An 18,880-nucleotide genomic window follows, 5' to 3' on the forward strand; every position below is an offset into this window, starting at 1 on the left:
AATTAAACTAATATGCTGATATGGTCATTTTCAAAAAGGTCACATAATATAATATGCTTCTTTAAGGCTTTATTTTTCTATAACTTAATTTTTGCTTGTTTTTCGTGGGACAAACTGACAAATTTAAAAATTATGTGAGTCTGTCAAACTATTTAATTAAGTGTTTTATTCTTACAGCAATTTACCTCCGAGTGAAATATGGAATTGTTGATCAAAAATTTCTTAACGTTAATCGGCTCAAAAGCAATTTATTATCGCTGATGTCGTTTCGTTGTTAGTAAAGCATTTTCGCAGTTACGTCACTATGGCGTCAGCATTACGTCACAAACAATAACTGTTACGTCAGCAGAAAGCGGGTAAACATCGTATACAAGCAAAACAACAAAAGCGAAAATAGTTGAAAACAAAAATAAGATTTTCGTATTTTGGGCAACAATAAATAAAAAATAGAAGTTAAACGTTGTTTTGTTCAGTTTATAATTGTAAGTAAGTAATTGTGATATTAGGATGTGGATTATAAAGACAACGGTAAGTTAATGGTGAAACAAGGTTAAAGTTGATTGTCCAGCAATCAAAATAAGCAAAGCAGGGCTTATAACTGTAAACAAAGCAAAGTAAAAGCGGCCAAAATTCGTTGTAATTTTGTGACTTTATACATATCTGTTATTAACAAAAGGTGTTTTAAACCTTTAAGTTAACAAGACGATATCTTGCGTGAAACAAAATAAGCACTTTTTATTCAAGCAAAGCAAGCAGCGAAGATTGAAAGCCGACAAAAACGAATTTATAGAGATTGAAAACTTTATTTGCCTCGAAGAAGCGAAACATTTCTCGAATTGAAGTAAATGCTTCTGTTTAGATTTTTACTCAGGGGCAACACATAAACTCCGAAAGAAAACGTTTGGTTAATAAAACCTCACAACACAAAAAAGCAACGATATCTAGCTCCAGAATGCCAATAAAAAATGAACTATTCTACAAAAACACAGTTTTGCGGCGGTCCAATAGTTCTTCGAAATAAAAACATGATGAAAAAGCGTCAAATATGATCCTTTGAATTTAAACTTAAAACAGTGTATCATAAATTAGTTCCAAACGAAAGAGACCAAATGTCATCCTTTGGATCTTCCGATTTCTTTATAGATCCCCGGAATCCAATTAAACCTTGGCCTCATTGTTCTTTTATTTTGTTTGACTCAATTTTCTCGGGACGTGAACTTCAAGAAATGTTCGTTGCATAGAAACGTTTGTGCACGCACTAGTTGACCGGTTACCACCGAATCGCGCTCCTCCCGAGTCGTTGTGAATGTTGGTGGGTCGGTTCCGCTTCATTGCATCTCACATCCGGGAACCCAGCACACGAATTTCCCGCGCGAACTCTGCGAAACGTGATTGGTTAAAATCAGACTGGAATAAAAAGTGTGGAAGAACAGTTGCCTAATTTGGATCGCTTAAACTTCTTACAGGAAAAAGTATTACTAGTTTAATAATGTAGCAACGATGTTGATCTGCTGGACCTGCTTTATTGTTTTTGCTGTTTTTTTGTTTGTTTTGTATAAGTGTTTGTTTCGGAGCCGCTTTGACCTTAGCAAAAATATGACTTTGAACCCGTGGGCCAAAGTGTGACCTCATAGAGGTGACAGACAAATAAATATTATTTTAATCGACCTTGCGTGCGAATCCACACAACACTTGCTTCGAATATTTGCGCAACCTTTAAAGCTAACAGGTAGAATTATTATTCGTCTGGTATTTTTTTACAACTATAGGTCGCACGCCGCAGCCCGCGGGTCGCAAGGCGGATCTAACATTTAATTTGGGGGGGCTTTGCTTTCAGGGCTTACGTGACAAATTTACGTCATAAAATATTCCATCCTAAAATCACCTGCTGTTCTCGAGCGATCTCGATATGAAGCTAAAGCTATTTAGTTTCGCGATGAACGACAAAAAGTGCGTTATCTTGGTTAAAATTGACAAACTTGTAATTTAATACGTATACCTGACGCTTTAGGACCTTAAAAGAGATTCCTATATTTTTCAAAACAAAGGATTTTTTGTCTCAATAATCATAAAATACACTTCGTAGAGTTTATAAGCCACACTGAATAACATGCCATATTGCGTATAGCGTCTCAGACTGCGTAAAATTGTCTTAAAACGGACTTGAAAACTTAAGTAAATAGAAATTAGCGCAAAACGCATAAAATATTTACTTAAATTGAAAAAACATATTTCTTGTGGGGGGGGGGGGGAGGGCAAGGCATGGCGACCCCCTGGACCATGCCCTGGTGGCGTCGACCTTGCGTACAAATATTCGTGGTGCGGGCGAAGGCGTGTGAAAATAGACGATATATTTAACGATGGGGTCGTAAAAACATCCGGCAGGTGGCGCACCGTTTGAAGTTGCTCTAACTGCCTCGGTGAGTTTGTTTGGCAGTTTTGCGAATATGTAAGTCAACAGCACAACAGCTGTAAATCATAAACACGCCGCGGCTTCATCGCATTTACGATGTTTTGTTGGATATTAAACCACCAGGATAAAAGCGGCCGCGAGTTTTGCTTTTGTGCCCGAAATTGCAAAGTCTGTTGCAGACTCTTAATCGCATGTTTGAAAACTTGCTCAAAATCACGACCAAAACAACTGGCTAACGCATCAAATAAAGCTGCCTTTTCTGCCTAATTTTGCACCACATTTGCGGAATTATTTGTCAATGTCAAAAACGAATGAAACTATGAAACTCGTTAGGAAAAGTCACAATTCCGAGACGCGATTCCTGCCACAAATCTGCATTAAGTACGTGATTGTTATCGTCCAAGCAACAACTTTGAATAGAATTATATTTCCAAAAATGTGTCCCTGGGGTCTTTAAAGTGCCTATCAAATAAATTTCTTCAACCAGTTCTTTGAAATATCTGTCGATTTCCAAATCACTTGATTTTATGAAATTTAGCATTGTTTTTAGAAAACGTAGTGTATTCAACTTTTGACTAAAAACACTAATATTTGACAACGGTTAAAGTTAAAGCGTTATTTAAACGTTTAAATAATTGTAATTTGCTTTTGTTGTCTGAAAGTCTTTGTAAATTAAGTTTTTACAAAACAGATAATTTAAGGTCACATTAGCCCTACAACAGTAGCTATTTGTCGCCGATGAATCAACATTTTTAAGTCTATTATTTTTAAGTTGTCCTTCTTATTTTTGTTTCAATTATTTACGCTGATCCAAAACTCCAAAGAATAACTTGGTTTTTAAAAAGTTTTTAAAGAGCGATTGTTATAGATTAAAAGTGTTGGCTTTTAACACTTAGTTCCACAGTTTTTATATCAGCTATGAGGTTCATAAATTATTACATTTTTAATCTTTGTACTCCTGTTTTGAAATATTAGTGACGTTTTAAAGCATTGGGTTGCCACTTGGTATAACTGGCATATGAGCCACAATAAAGACGCAAATACGTCACCTTTCATCAAGCGACATTTTCATCCGTTAAACGTGACCTTGATCAGCTGCTGACCGCACATTTATTGTGCTTTGGTGTTCCTTGTGTGGGTTTGTATTTGACTTCGTGGGGCACTTTATAAAGTGCTGAGTGATGATGACGCTGCAGTTATCGTGCTGTTGAAGGTTATTGTTCCGCTTGACTGCGTTTTGCTTATCATTAAACTCGATGAAAGGTCGTTTAAATTTGAGACCGTACCTCGTTTTGTTGTGGTAACCTTTTCGCCCGCACTAATTTCAACAAACGCGCGGTTCAAGTCTGGATTTTTCACTTAATGTCACATATTTCAGCGAAGGTCAAATATTGGGTTTAAAGGGCATTTGTTGACACGAGTTAGGTGGTATTTTTATTCGTGATTAAATAAATTTTGGCTTAGTCACGTGACTTGGTATGCTCTTTTGCTGCAAAACTGGAGAGATATCTGCATTTAAGTTCTCGTTTAACTTTATTCGCACAAAGCTTGCATGGGTCGAGTTTGAAATCAAGAGGTATTAAACTCATTGTAATAAGGCTCTATAGTTCATTAATTTTTTAAAGTTAGGTTTACAGGATTTAACAATAATGAAAACCTGTAGTCTCTTCTACTTTGCACATTACTTGCTATGCTGGGGATAGCAGAGATTTAGTGGTTACAGAAATAGATGCAAACACAAAAAACTTTAAGCAAACAAATGTCCTTCTAACATCATATACACACTTTCGTCATGTCTACAATTCCATTTCTTTATATTACGTCACAACCATATATTACTCCCTTTTGTCATTTAGTGCCCCTTCGTCTTATTACGTCACACTAACATATGATGTCACACCACACATACGTCATACCCCTAGGTGACCTTAAACCCACACTTTACGCCATTTTGTCATATTACGTCACTCCGTCATACGTCAATTCGTCATATGACGTAACATGTGTGGGCGTGACGTTATATGTGGATATGACGTCACACCACCACATACGTCATACACACATATGACGTCACACCCACACATGACGTCACGCCCACACATACGTCAGCGTTGTTTCTCACCGTCTTTTTCTTGCAAGGGATGCTTTTCCTTCTTGCGCATATTTTCCGCTTGGCGCAGTTGCCGAACCTCTTGATGCACCTAGAGTCGTCTTGTGCGCAGGTCATTGCGCAGGGGGAGGGCTCCTGGTAGAAACAGGCTTTGCATGAGGTGTGCTGGCACTCCCCCGTGCAACTTTGATCACCCGTCGTAACACCCCTGAAATATTAAGGTGGATAAGCAATGTTGTAAGGTTGGGAATGACGTTTGGCTAGAGAACACGGTTGGCCTCTACTATTTCCTAATATGTAAATTCTAAAAGTAAAGTAAAACACAATTCCAAACAAGTTCCACAAATGTTGAAAATGAATGAAGAGTTATTCGAAACGTCCAAAATGCTACCTACTTCTGTATGGGCTTTGATATTCTTATTACGTCTTACTGCAACCTCCAACCATTATGCTCCAAAGTTCATATTAATTAAGGTATTGTTCTGTTTATTTTTGTAAAACGCCAAGGGTTTCGGCAAGTTTTGATTGGTTAGAAGGAGTCGAAGACTTAAAATTTTGGAAACCCCGTGTTGAACAACATAATCATAAGAACAGCGAAAATGTGTAAAAAACAAAAGTATTGCTGACCTGCAATAAACTAAATGCAGAAAAACTTTTTTTGAGCTTGTCCTATACGTGTTTTGAGTACATTCTTACTTTTCGGTGTGCGGTATTTCCGATATAACTGTTACCTGCTAGGTGATTTGCTGCTTGTGGAAATGTTTATAGCAAGGTTGTTCTGATTTAGACCTTGCACATAAAGTAGTTATAGAGGGTTGTATTGCAGGCGCACGTAAAATATGATCAACGCCCTTATATGAGGACTGCCATATTTTATAATCTAGCAAGGATTTTAACAAAGCACTCTGCGATAAATTAGACTTATCCCATAGCTATTTTCAGTGGTATACAGGCACGCGTAAACTTTATAGAGACCAAGCTAAAACGTAAATTTTGTCCATAATTGACTAAATTTAACTTTCTGGTCAACGCTTTTGAAATTGTGCTTTTACATATAAAGCGGTCTCAACATGAATCATACATTCCTTGCATAAAGCAGCACACGTTATAGTGTTGGGCGTATACCACAGTTCAAATGAGGCACATCGTTAAGAGTGGTTTCAAATGCGCAATGTTGCACAGACATATATTTAATTGTATAGGATTCCAATTTTGTTTCTATTGGTAAGCTTCTTGTTAAAATTTTCTGTCTGCGATTGGATGCAATAAATATACTGATACTTTTATACATTGTGTGGAGTTAATATTCAACCAGTTTCCTTTAGTGCAACATTTCAGTTTACAACGAATATACAATAATTTATTCATTCTTTTTGTAGGGTTCCGCAAACCTAAAAGGTCAGGGAACAAAGGCTTACAGCATAAGCCACGTTGCCCCCGATAAATAAGTTTTGAAATGCGAGTGAATTCCGTCTTTTTTAAGCACATGGGTGTGTTCGTGTTTAAATGATTCGTGACCAGCCTTTCTCCAGGAGTAAAGTCCCAAAACCTACACTGAAAACATCGATTGGGCAAGATCTTATCTCGCAAGGGCACCTTGCTGTCGGCCACGTTTTTGCCAAGGTTACCTTTAGACCGTGACCTTCAACCATAACCTCTAACCCCGCTTCCTACGCTTGCGGCTACTTAGTCACGCTTGACTGCGTTTAACCCATAATAACATGTTTTTGGCGTTTGGCGAAACCAAAAAAGTCGAAATGCTTTCCTAAGAATGACGGTGGGAAAGTGAGTTTTTGACCTTGAGACTCGAGTCGTGACCTCTAAATCGACTTTTTGACCTTGAACGTGTACCTTGGTGAACTCATCAATCATTATACGTCACATAACAAGGTTGTCAGTTAAGAGGAATTTCTTGGTTGCAAAATATATTTTTTTTATTCTTGTTAATTTCGTTTTTTTTGCTGTTTGGAACATATATTAGATTTCAAGTTTTGTGTTGAAATGATGTATGTTTTTCTACCTAAGTTTTATCTAAATAAATTGACTGTTAATTTAATATAAAACTAAGACAAAGATTTGTTATCTATACCTATTATGTTCTGTCAATGTCACTTATAAAAATATTAGGTTTGCAAGAAAATTCATTTCGTATGTTTTTTTTGTAAGGCAAGGTGTAAAACAACGTTCTTTGGCAGTATTTACGTTTTTCACTCACCAGTGTTTTCGCCCAAGACTTTGGCCGGCAGCTTGTGAACCTTGGACGGCCTTACAATAACTAAATGTTTGCCCTTAGCACTTGGCGTAAATCTCTGTCACAATCAAAGCCTATTGCCGCGCTTGAACCAACATTCCAGACCGAATAAGGCCCAGCATATCCTCATGTAAACTCACACAACCGCAACGTATTTGCACAAGCTGGCATCCAGCCTAATGTTTATGTTTGGCGCCGAGATTAGAGTGTTTGCTTTGCCCTTTGTGCGACTTTGATGTGAAGCCGGCAACAGACAGAGGGCAGCTCACGAGTTCCGAGGGTTACAGTTTCGAGTCCCACCTCAGCATGTGTTAGGAATTTAATTAGACGTTTTTATTTCTGTATTTGCAATTTATTTGTATTAGTTTTTATCGCATTTTTCAAATTATAAGCGACACGCTTTGTCGCATTAAACGAAATGAAATTGAGCAAACCCTAAGTTATATTTGACAATACTCAATCACGCGAAAAAAACTTAATTGTTGCGTCACAACTAATTAAACGCGAATCGACAAACTTAAAGAATGACGTCACAATGTGATAACTCTTTAAACTTCAAAAAACAAACAAACTTACTGTTTTCTAAAGTGCTTGGTGGTCGGAAACGACATGGTCGCAAGAAAAACGTACAGACAAGTGACGTCATAGCAAATGACGAGACACAATGTGACGTCATCAACTTTTACCTTTTAGGAAACAACGAGATTCAAGCACCTTTCGACGAAAATGGGATGCTCCAGTTGAAAACGAAAGCTAACTATTGATTGGTGACGTAATCGAAGTAGGGGGTGCAACGAGGTGGGGGGGCAAACACTCTGTGGGTCCGGATCGCGTGCCACCTTTGATCTGTTTGTGACAAGCTTGTGACGTAACAATTGCTCGTCGTTGCGATTGTCTCATTGTTCTCGGGGGTAAAACAAACGCGGATCGCGTGTCTCCCCTCTTCCCGGGGGGGGGCGACAAATATTCGGGTGGGGGTTGTTAGTGACGTCACAAATAGTAGCCCTATATCATATGGGCTTTGTTTACTTTTTCTGAGTTTTAATATAACCGTTCGCGTAAAAAATAAAGATGCTCTTTACTCGGTAAACTTTTTTTTGCCTATTTAACTTAAAAAATCACATTTTACCGCAGCTCATATACAATTGTTATTTTTAATGGCCTTGTATACAATTTTGGTAAACATTCCTTCTCTATAATAGTTGCCCCTACCCCTCAGTACCTTCCCTGTTATTCCATCTCTCCTCGTGAATTTGTTTGATTGCGAGTATTTGCTTGGAGCAAATATCGACTTGAAACAAATTAATCTCGCATCAAGCTCGGCTCAAAAGTTTGTTGGCACCTCAAAGTTCGACCCATGCGGCCGAATCACACAGAATCAACATCATCAATAAAGATTACAATCTGACAACCCCGGACTGAGCAGATGCCTGGAAATCGCGGTTCTGATTGTTAGCGAATAATGCGAGAAACAATCCACGATATTGGACTTCTTTGACTTTATAAACTCATGATTGATCCGTAATCTTTCGGCAAATATTATTTTTTACTCTATGGAGGGTGTTTTACCCCGATTGTGACATCATAGACCCACAAACGCGAACAATTGGGTGAAGAGCGACTATTATTGCGCAATCGTGCAACGGTTTACGCTTGTTAGTCAATTCATTGTGAACATTTTGTTTATCTTAATGTTTAAAACTTAATATTTCCTTTCCCCTTAATACATATCCATCTTTTAATGGTTGTTATTGGTGCAGACATCCAAAGTTTTGAAAATCAGCTTAAAAACAGCATAAAATGATAAACTACCTTGTTTAGCCGAGGGTCGTTATAAGTATTGAGTTCTTAACTCATTGTTTTTTGTTATATTTTACTCAAGTGTTTGGTGTAATATGACTCTACTTAACTTATTAGACAATTGATTAAACTTTTACTTAAGTGAGTTCAAAGCGTTTCATATACAACAGCTTTAAACCACTTAAGAAGCAAGTTTGCCATGTAAGCTGGTAGGTGTTCTTATTTGCCGAACAAATGATGATGTCATCTCACAATCAATAGCTTCCAAGTTAAATTACTTGTCGCGTGTCAAGTAGCAAAAACCAACATCGCTTAAATTCACAGGATCGTTCGATATCGACCATCACCGACCGATAATATCGACCGACCTAACCTCGATATTTCCAAGCGACTGTTTAGTCGTGCATAATTCAGTAGCCACAGAAACTTAACAGATGAAGTAAACCCTTGTTGGATTCTCGCTTCCTGCTTAAAGTGATTCTCTATACACAATTAAAAAAACGTTTATCTTAAAAAATGTTTGTTATTTACACCCAGTGGTGAAAGGAAGCCGGAAGGTCCGCAACGGCATTATCAATATATTTTGCAGCTACGCAGAACTTGTAAATAATGTTAGTTTTTTACCAGGCTAACATTCTACCACCATCTTCTTGAATGTATTTTAACTAAGATTTCAGCTGTGTATAAGACTTCTCGTTATGGCGTTGCTTTCTGACGTCATATCTGAAAATGTCAATGCGTTTCGGCAAAACAAAATTATTCATGTTAAAAAAATTATTCCACTTTAACCCCTGATCATAATGCGATGCTTAAATCAACGATTTTTATTTTATTTCGAGTTTTTTTATATTAACATTTCGGCTCCTGCGATTTACTTGTTCTAATTATTCTTCTACCATTATTACGTCGTAAACAACCTGTTGTTTCAGAAACTGTCAAACTCATTGTTGTTTGGGTTTGGGATTTTTTTACGCAAGTTTACGGCGTTTAATCGACTTGTTTACTGCGATATTGCAAACTCCAGCTATTACGTCATCAGCTGATATCGTGCCATGACGTCATAGGATGACCAACGCGTAATTGGAATGATTCGAGTTTTAAGTGAACTTTTAATGGAATTAGCTGTTGTTTCCCGCAATGTTACGAGGGCTTGGAATGATGTTTTGTGTGAGTCTTGTTTAGTGAGTTGTGGTTGGACTTTGACCCCTGGGTGGAATGCAATAGCAAAGGTCTTACTTAGTGAGGATTTATCTCCGCCTTGAAATCCACGGCTACTTTTCGTATCACTCAAGAGTGTAGAAACTTGTTGTTTGCCTGCTAAGTTATTTCTCGAAATCAGGACAAAATCGTAGGTATTGAAATTTTTACAAGCTTTTTACGATTTTCAAAAACTTCCAAGTAGAACTTGGAATTTCAATGATCTTTTTTTAAATATGATTATAATCCGCCATAAATGAATGAATAGCCTGTAGTTTTTAGTTTTTGTTGGTTCTCATATTTAAACATAAAACTTTTAGACATCAGGAACACTAAACACGGATCTGTTCATAATTTTCAGTGGAAAAGTTTGCAAATAAAAAATGATGATCTTTTATCAGTTATTTAGGCCACAATTTTAGATATCAAGTGTCGAAAAATACTCTGGGAGTCATTAGAACTTCGTATAGTCAACATAAAATTCGTTTCGTTGAATGAGCCTAGGCACGGTTATCCATCAACAGCTGCTTACCTTGCCGAGCATATGGCCTTCTTGTTAGCCAGGCAGAACTCGGGTGTACAGGCAGGCTTGCATTTCGGTCCCGTGGCTTTCTTGGGAACTGCACAAAAAGAAATTAAAAATTAAAAAATAAAAGTTGTCATTAATGTTGTCAGTTGAATTCTTTGGTTAATGCGCAGGAGTGATCAGCGTGCAAAAGTTCCTACAATTATAACAGACTTGTATGGAAGTCTAAGTAGTGCGGTTTATGGCCTTTGCCTAATTTTCTAGGAATGCATATATCACTTGATTTACTTTTCTTACATTTTCTTGTTCAATGTATGTTGAGCTGCTAGGGGAAACTTAACTTGAAGCTTGAAAAAAACTAATCCCTCCTTATCCTGTCAAATGTGGCGTAATTTTCATCACCCGTTTGTCTTGTAACACTTTCACTTAAGTGCATCTCTCACACAATTTGCTGCAACAATCCAACTCAAACCAACCCCACAAATCCCTCTAAGTGCAGGGGAGGCTTGCTGGGTGAACCCATGGGTAAGGCCCCACTTTGTAGGGGTAAGCACCCCAGATTAAACCCCACCCCTCGCCCCTTAACTTTCGAGTGGGACCCACATTCTTACCCCTAATTTACCCCATTTTCACACCGCCTCAGAAATGCTTTGATGACGTTGTTTGCGCAACACAGGTCGTTGACCTTTGCACGGGGTCAAGAGTCAACGAAACTACTTCTTGCCATTTATTGACCAAGTTTGAATTACAAGTCAATTCAAAAGGGTGTAATCCAAGCGAAACTGATCAAAGAAGTTGTATTTTAATATTAACAATTTCTTTTTAAATGGATGTTACTTTTAAAGTTATCAGAAACCCGTAGTGACCAGGTCAGTAGGAATAAAAGCCAATGAAGTATGCAGAAAAAACATTTCAGTGGAAGAAGTAAGCGGATAACAAGTTGGACAATTCACCTTTCGTGTATTTTCATTGCAACTTTAATCACCTAAAGTTGTGTAAAACCTTGTCGATGTCGCAATTTGTCCAACACTTAAATCCGACAAAAAAAAGTTAATCACAATTGGATTTTATTTTAAATAGCAAAGTGCTAACGTTATCTTAACAATAAGCAAGAAAACGACGAAGTGCCATTTACAAATTTGTTCTTCACGCATTTACCCGAAACCATATTTCACCCAAACCCTTGTTCCAGCCCGCACTTGAGAATTCACTTACCCCATCTGACCCCGCCCATGCCCCACCCAATGGGGGCGGCCCCATACGTCAATGACACCCAACCACTCGACCCATTTATTACCCTACGAACCAATATGCGCTTTCCAAGGAGGTGCAGTAGCGAAAAAGTAAAACTCCAACGTGAAAATCGATAAATGTGCGGATATTTGCTTTTATGTCGTTTAGTTCGCACTTTCTCTTGAATGAAACGTTTGGCGACTGATTCATTTATTATTAACGCCTTTTGTGAATATGATTTTCTGAGTAATCCAGTATTATCATCCTGGTTTAGAATTATTATCAATTAACTTTCTCACGGACTCCGCTCAAAAATAGAACAGCGAAAATATTAATATTTATTTTGCAAATGTTTCAATATATTTGCCTATTTTATCGGTATTTAATTTCAAACACCAACAAGAAATAGATTGTTAAGTTTTTTATGGAAAATATTCCTTTATTATATTATATAAACACCCAATTTTGAGTTTAGGTTATTCATATTTTATCAGTATATAGCGGTTAATGCTTGGAGACGCAACAAGTTTATATTACTTTTCACGAATCATGAAAGTCTGATATTTCAAATAGGCCATTACAGAACGTTTCCATAAACTGACAAATGACTAACGGTAAATATTGCGATGTTTATGTATATTATGACGTCGAAAAGGCCTTGCATCATACTCGTGGGCAAAAAACATCAAAGTTACCAAAGAATCGTTTTTCAGTTTATTCCGGTCTCCAGCAAGAGTTGGCACCGTCCCTTTAATATTGTGTTCATTTGGTCTCTAATGTCAAGTGCTAATGTCTTGTTCACACGATGCTACAAAAGGTGCGACTCACAAAGGTAATATATAGGCCCAGGTTGTTTAAACTTCCCTTTGTGGGTCGTACAAATATGCCTCGCTAAACACACAGATGATTTGTAACAGAATGATCCACACAGCTAAGCGGTAGCGGAGGGACTTTTAGAGCCAAATATAACGAATGAGGCAACTGTTATTACGGACACGCAAGACTAAGGACCTATACAAAACATGGTTATCCGAGTCAATGGACGAATATAGCGATTGCTAATGGAATACCGTCAGTACGTAATCCATCATTCAAAAACACATTGAGCTGGTAAAATTGAACTCACATTCGTTCAAATACAATTTACTTTTTACTCAACATGGATCTGTTAGTGATGTTTGAAAAAAATGACCAAAGCAGAAAAGAAAGATTGGTAAAATATAGTTTTGCAGCTATTTTTGTAACTTAAAGTCTTACACTACATAAAACAAGCAGTTAGTTTGGATATGTAGAAAAGATCTTATATCTTATAACGAAATTTAATTCTCCGTATTACAAAAACCAAAGTCTGTCGTAAGTAATTCAAAACAAAAGGGTTTTCCTGATTTATTTTTGATGTGGAAGCGTTTGAAGGTTTGAAAGAAATTCTAAGCAACAAAAGTTTTATTATCTGTTTTTTTAATTTGTACTTTTTTGGGTGGTGTTTGGTGAATCATATTAAGTTCACTTAAAAGTGGATGCTTCCAGCTTCTGTATAGCTATTGTGGGTTTGTGGGTTTGTGTTTGGCATCAGATAAGCGCTGTGTGTTCTCACTATCTGCCCGGAACCAGCTTGTTTGTATTGCTGCTTCATCTACCGCGTGGACATACATTGTGTCAGTCACTTGGGATACTTTCCTGGCATTACCACAGCTCCTGGACACTGGGTATGTTTGACTAGTGGACAAATCATTATGCTGGACCCACTAAACTAACGGAAAACATAAAAAATTACCCCAAAATTACAAAATTCGAGTTTTTTTACAGTTGTGAGCATTATACGAACTATTTGTGCGGCTAAAATGTTTAAACATTCCTTATGGTTTATGAAATGCGGAGGTTTTTTTAGGATGTTGGTTTTTTGAAGTTTATAGCAATCGTCAGTATAATGGGGGTAATAAAATACATTTTTCCGAACTCCTTTGCAGTATATGTGCAAAATGTTGTAGGACATAAACAACCTTTGATTTATATTGCACAAAAAGTCTAGCTCTTAAAGTGGGCCCTAAAAGAGTTCCGGCCTCTAAAGATGGCCACATATTCTGGCCAGTTGATCGGACAACCAACATATCTCTTATGTGTGTAACGAGTGGCTATTAATCAAGCTTATCTACCGACCACCACCAACTGCTTCCGATCTCTATCTCTCTGTGACGTAACAATTAAACAACACCTGCTGTTTGGTCATAGTTATTTCCAGAATATACAACTCATTGTGACGCATTGTCGAAAAGTCGGTTTTAAGGCATTTTTAAATATTTCAGGCTTTATTTAATCAAGGCGTTTTTAAATATTTTGGGCTTTATTTAACCAAGGCGTTTTGTTTTATCTGCGAGTTAAAAGTTTAATTAAATCAGACCGTTTTTTAATTAGAATTCAATCAAAAATATCTTATATTTTGTTTTTCATTTTAGGAATTAAATGTAGTACTGCATTATTAGTTTTTACGAGGCTTAGTTTAACTAGGACGTTGCCCTTTTTATTATCAACCAACTTGAAATACGATTTTCTCTTCATGTGTGTTTTTCTCTTGATTTGTAAAACACACAAACTTAACATTTAGGCCAAAAAAATCAAAATATTTCCGCCCAGTTCTAGATTTAATGTTAATTAAGCGTGGATTGTGACTCGTTTAAGGAGTTCCCAAACTTAACGCTCAATTAGAAAACTGATAGCTCGCGGTTTTGGGCGTTTTCCAACTCTTGACTATAGTGTAAGTTTTAAAGAACATAAATTAACGGTTTTACTTTATATGTAAAAAAACTATGATTGACTCCGTTTAACGCATAACATACCGAAATAGTGACGAAACAGTGTTTTAACGTTGCGCGGCAATAAACCAAATGCATTACAAAAACAACGTTTAAACTTTTTAGAATCTACTATCAACAAACACTTTCATTAAAATGAAAAGATGAAAACAACCCGATAAATGTTTTTTTTAAAAGTTTTTGTAAAACATATAAAATATATAATTGGTCCGAATTGAAATTATATATTTATAAATCATTTGTTTCATGTGAGTGTTTTTTATTGTTTTGTGCTAGACACGACTTCAACATTGGCTTTATAAAGGGTGGTTTTTGCTCGTTTGAAATCGTTTCATAATCGTGGTTTTTAAGTAGTTTTTTTCTCCAAAGCGTCAACTTGAACTTGATCTAACCTTGACAGAACGTGGATCATTTTGGAGCGCACTTTGTCGCGATGTTATCAGCATTTACATTTTGCCGATCAAAAATTCCCAGACGCTTTTCGGGCGTCATAGTTTAGGTTTTGGAACAAAGCGAACAATTTTTACAAGTGTTCTCATCCGCATAAGCACCCTTACCACGGTCCTGCGATATTTGATGATTTATGCGCCAACATACTCCGCTATTGTTCTTCCATCGAGCGATTTATTAAGTGCGCTTTAAGGGTTTCGGGACAGAGTTGTCTGCTATGTAAACTCCGATGAAATAAGCCAGCCATGGAATGTTGAAAGTTTAGAGTGGCTTTTTACTTTGACGAGGTAATGTAACAAACCAATCGATGTGTCATTTTGAAGCACATGGAAACGACGTTCTGTACTTTTAATGACGTCATCAGGCGATCAAGTGGTGACGTCAGCATACCTAAAAGATCCGCCCCTGGTTCCGGCCTAACCGGTTAAATTTGGGTCTAAAGTGCTCCATTTTCATGGGATGGTTTAGAGGTGTACTTTTTACGGGTTAGGACCAAATGTTTGGTCTACGATTTGTTCCCTACTAAAGCCCAATACAAATTGGGTGAAAAACTAGCGTTTTAAATGGTTTATTTATATGTTCAACATGAACCCCACTATTAGTGATCGCTTTACTTCAGTTGTTTCCTTATGACTATCAACAGCTTTAAATTGTAAACAAAGCACTTTGTTTTTACAAACCAACTTACCCAGAATAACCGGCTTACATACAAAATCCCTACTGTAATAATAAAGTAATCAGTCATTTTTCCATTCACAAATCAAACCGTATTTAGTATCAAACCTGAGAGATCCGCCCCCGGCCTAACTGGTTGAATTTGGGCCTAAACCAGGGGTGTCCAACAATGGCACGCAAGCCCCAAAAAATGCAGCCAATTGTCAAAAAAGCCAAATTTGTTATACAGCCAATTGGCATTGTTTATTCACAATACAAAACAATCCCACCAATTACAACAACAAACAATTACTTTTGATACTATAACGCTATACTGTTTTTATTTTTTGTATAAAAGCGCTTTTAGTATTAGAAAAAAAAAGTTGCTAAACTTTCGCATGGGAAGAAGTTATAAGATAAAAATTGACACGTCGGCATGTTTGAGTTGGACACCCCTGGTCTAAAGTGTTTTATTTTTACAGAATTGTTTAGAGGTGACTTTTATGGGTTAAGATAAACTAACTATAGCATTTCATAAACTTATGGTTTTAAACTTTATTTATTTTTTCAAAACGTGGATAAGCAACTTCACAACTGGGTGTAACGCAACTACAATTATATTTTTTATTTACTTGTATTAAGGTATTCGCTTAGTTTGACCTCGCACCAATTGCTATTTCATATGCCTAACTTCATAATAAAAAATATGCGTTTTGAAGAACAAAGTTTGATTAAAATTCAAGTAGCGGATTTTTTAGGTTTTCCATTATGACGTAACACCAGTGTGCGCTTAAACAAGATCAGTCCCATTGTTACGTCCTCGTGTCTCGTGTTTATGCAAAATAAGCGCGAATCGAATCAATCGAACAACACTCAACGTCAAGTGCATAGCTTTTCAAACGGGGTGAAAATAAGGTTAAAAAATACGAAAACAAAAGATCGTCATTTTAGTTTACTTTGAATAAAAAATCAAGTTAAGAAAAATTTATTTAAAGGTTAAAACAAATGAATACCGTGCGGTTTAAGTAATGTTACTATTTTTTTTTTTTCAGTTTTACATGTCCAATGTTTTTGCCTCCTTTGTATCTCATGTTTTTTTTCTTTGAAATGAAAAATATATTTTTTGTTAGTTATTCTTATTAGGGATTTAGTTGAACGTCAAAACACGAATTAAAAAATAAATCTATGTAATCAGAATTCTTTCTAGACTTGGTTTTCGATGTTTTGTTTTTTCGTAATAGTGTTTTTAGCCTCAACCTGTTGTTTATTCACTTAACATGGAGTTAATTACTTTTATTGTTTTCAAGTTTATTTTTACTCTTTACTTAAGATACCGAGTTTATTAAACACAAAAACATATAAAAAACTCGATGCGATTGCAATTACTTATGGCGTTTAGAAAGGTTACGTTTTTGTGGCCAACTCTTTAATAATGGCGTGTAATTAGAAACCGCGCGCGCTGCTCTCATTGTTTCGTAACAATCACGACGATTAGATTTCGCGTTGGATCCTAAACATGGCATTCAAAACTTCGACGAAATGTTTTCTGATCCACAAACATTTCTTCAGCGAAACTACTTTGTGGCAACTATTAAAAACAAACACTTTAAGACGAAGTTTGTCTGTTGGTTGCACTTTTATTCAAGAGGTTTATACTCTGGAATACAATCTTCCTTAAGTTGTATTATTGCTGAAAATAACCGCACGCTGTAAATGTTTCTTGACTGCCTTTCAAGTTTAATTGTTGTTTTCTAATTTGTAGTATTTTTTTAATGTCGTGTTATTTTTTGCTTCATACAGAATTTCATCTTATGCATATTTTATTGAAATTCAGCAATAATATTTTGGCAAATATGTTCGAACTTTATTTTGGCAAATATGTTCGAACTTTATTTTGGCAAATATGTTCGCCCATTTTATTCAAATATTTCTTTTCCAATGTTATTTTAAAATAATATTATGCATCAGTTTTTTAATTTAAAAACATTTTCTGCCCGACATAAAGCTACAAATCTAAAGCATTGTCAAATACATTTTCGCACATTTATTGCGCAACTTACTTTTGTGGCACGTCTTCTTAGGTGACATCATGATGACGTCACTGGGTTTCTCCCCCCCAGCCCCGAGCACCGACCGCTTACCCACGCTCTCGGCGAAGCGGCACTCCAGTGTGACGTCACACTTGCCGTAGTGGTCGTGTAATCCCCCGCAAAGCTCCCCCTCAACCTGAATAAAGATGGGAAAGGAATAATTAGAAGTTTTTCTGTTCAACTTGAGACACGTTACTTTGTACGGCGCAATTATAGTCAACTGTTCCTCAAATAAACCTACAGGCGTGATCTAGAATCCTACCTTTTTTATAAATTCACTTTTGTTTAATTATTTTATGCCCAGCCGAGTTTGAGCTTGTTCCCCACAACAGCGTTCAAATTATAATTTTAATCTCCCAGTTTGCAATCTTTACTTTGCCAACTCGTTTTGTTAGTGTGCTTTTCGTTCTTGTAAACAGAAAGTGGTAAAGGACCAGCGGCCTAAAAGGATCCAAAATTATCTACATTTAAATAGGGTTATTTTTCTCTCAGCCGCCCAGTTACGTCACTTGTGGGCATTTTTTGTGCGAAATAACAAGACACAGTGTGTACAACCTAAATCATGATTTTCCAACGGCATAGTGGAAAGTCGTTTTCTCCTTCGGGTTAGTTTGACAAATGCTATTTTATTTTTCGTTAAAAATGCATGTAGACTACTAGAATAACACGGTACAACAAGCAGTTTTCAAACTGATGATTAAACTCCTTAATATCACTTTAAACAAAATAAAAAACACTATTTGTTCCTTAACATTACCCGAATATAATCAGTGTATTTCAAAATAAACAAATAAATCCAAACCTTGGCGCATTCGCGGCAGCAGTTGCAGAATCCACGAGCAACTCCTCCTTTGCATTTGTAGCGAGCGAAGGAAGGGCAATGTCGCTCCGAGCAAGGACCGCAGTAGAGCGCGTCCCCAGATGGGAGGCTCCCGTTTCCCGCCGATGAGCTTCCGCCGGGATTCGGGGCCTGGATTTCCGCAGACGAAGGTTTTTTCCCCGAAGTCTTCTTTCTGTGCGCGGTGGTCGGGGCTGGGGCTGGGGAACCCCCTTTTCGTCCCCTTCGTCGGCAGTTGTGGGTCTGAGGGGATTCCCCGACCCGGCACCTGCGCCGCTTCGATTCGGTGAGGAGCGGAAGAAGTAAAATCAGGAGAAGCAGAGTCCCAAAGATCGCGTTTAATTTCATATTTTGTGGTTTTTGCTTTTTTGGAAATTCAAGGGCTAGAATTAATTCTTATAGTTGAACTATTTTTGTCAAACACAGAAAGTATTACCACGGTTCCAAAACTTCTTTAAAGTCTTAAAGGCACACTAGTTGTAACACTTTTCACACAAAAACAAGTTAA

General features: G+C 36.9%; 1 protein-coding gene across 1 annotated transcript; it reads right to left on the reverse strand.

Moving 5' to 3' along the window:
* Window positions 1–242: 242 nt before the first annotated feature.
* On the reverse strand, window positions 243–18,880 carry LOC146166426 (uncharacterized). The gene is made up of 5 exons (XM_083390322.1): window positions 18,337–18,880; window positions 17,505–17,670; window positions 10,304–10,391; window positions 4,536–4,731; window positions 243–1,379 (listed from the first exon to the last, which is right to left on the reverse strand). The coding sequence occupies exons 1-5, from the start codon at window positions 18,718–18,720 to the stop codon at window positions 1,329–1,331; spliced, it is 885 nt and encodes a 294-aa protein (XP_083246448.1). The 5' UTR covers window positions 18,721–18,880; the 3' UTR covers window positions 243–1,328.

The sequence above is a fragment of the Ascidiella aspersa genome, chromosome 1 (genome assembly GCF_963924565.1).
Source record: "Ascidiella aspersa chromosome 1, kaAscAspe10.2, whole genome shotgun sequence".
Taxonomy (NCBI): domain Eukaryota; kingdom Metazoa; phylum Chordata; class Ascidiacea; order Phlebobranchia; family Ascidiidae; genus Ascidiella; species Ascidiella aspersa.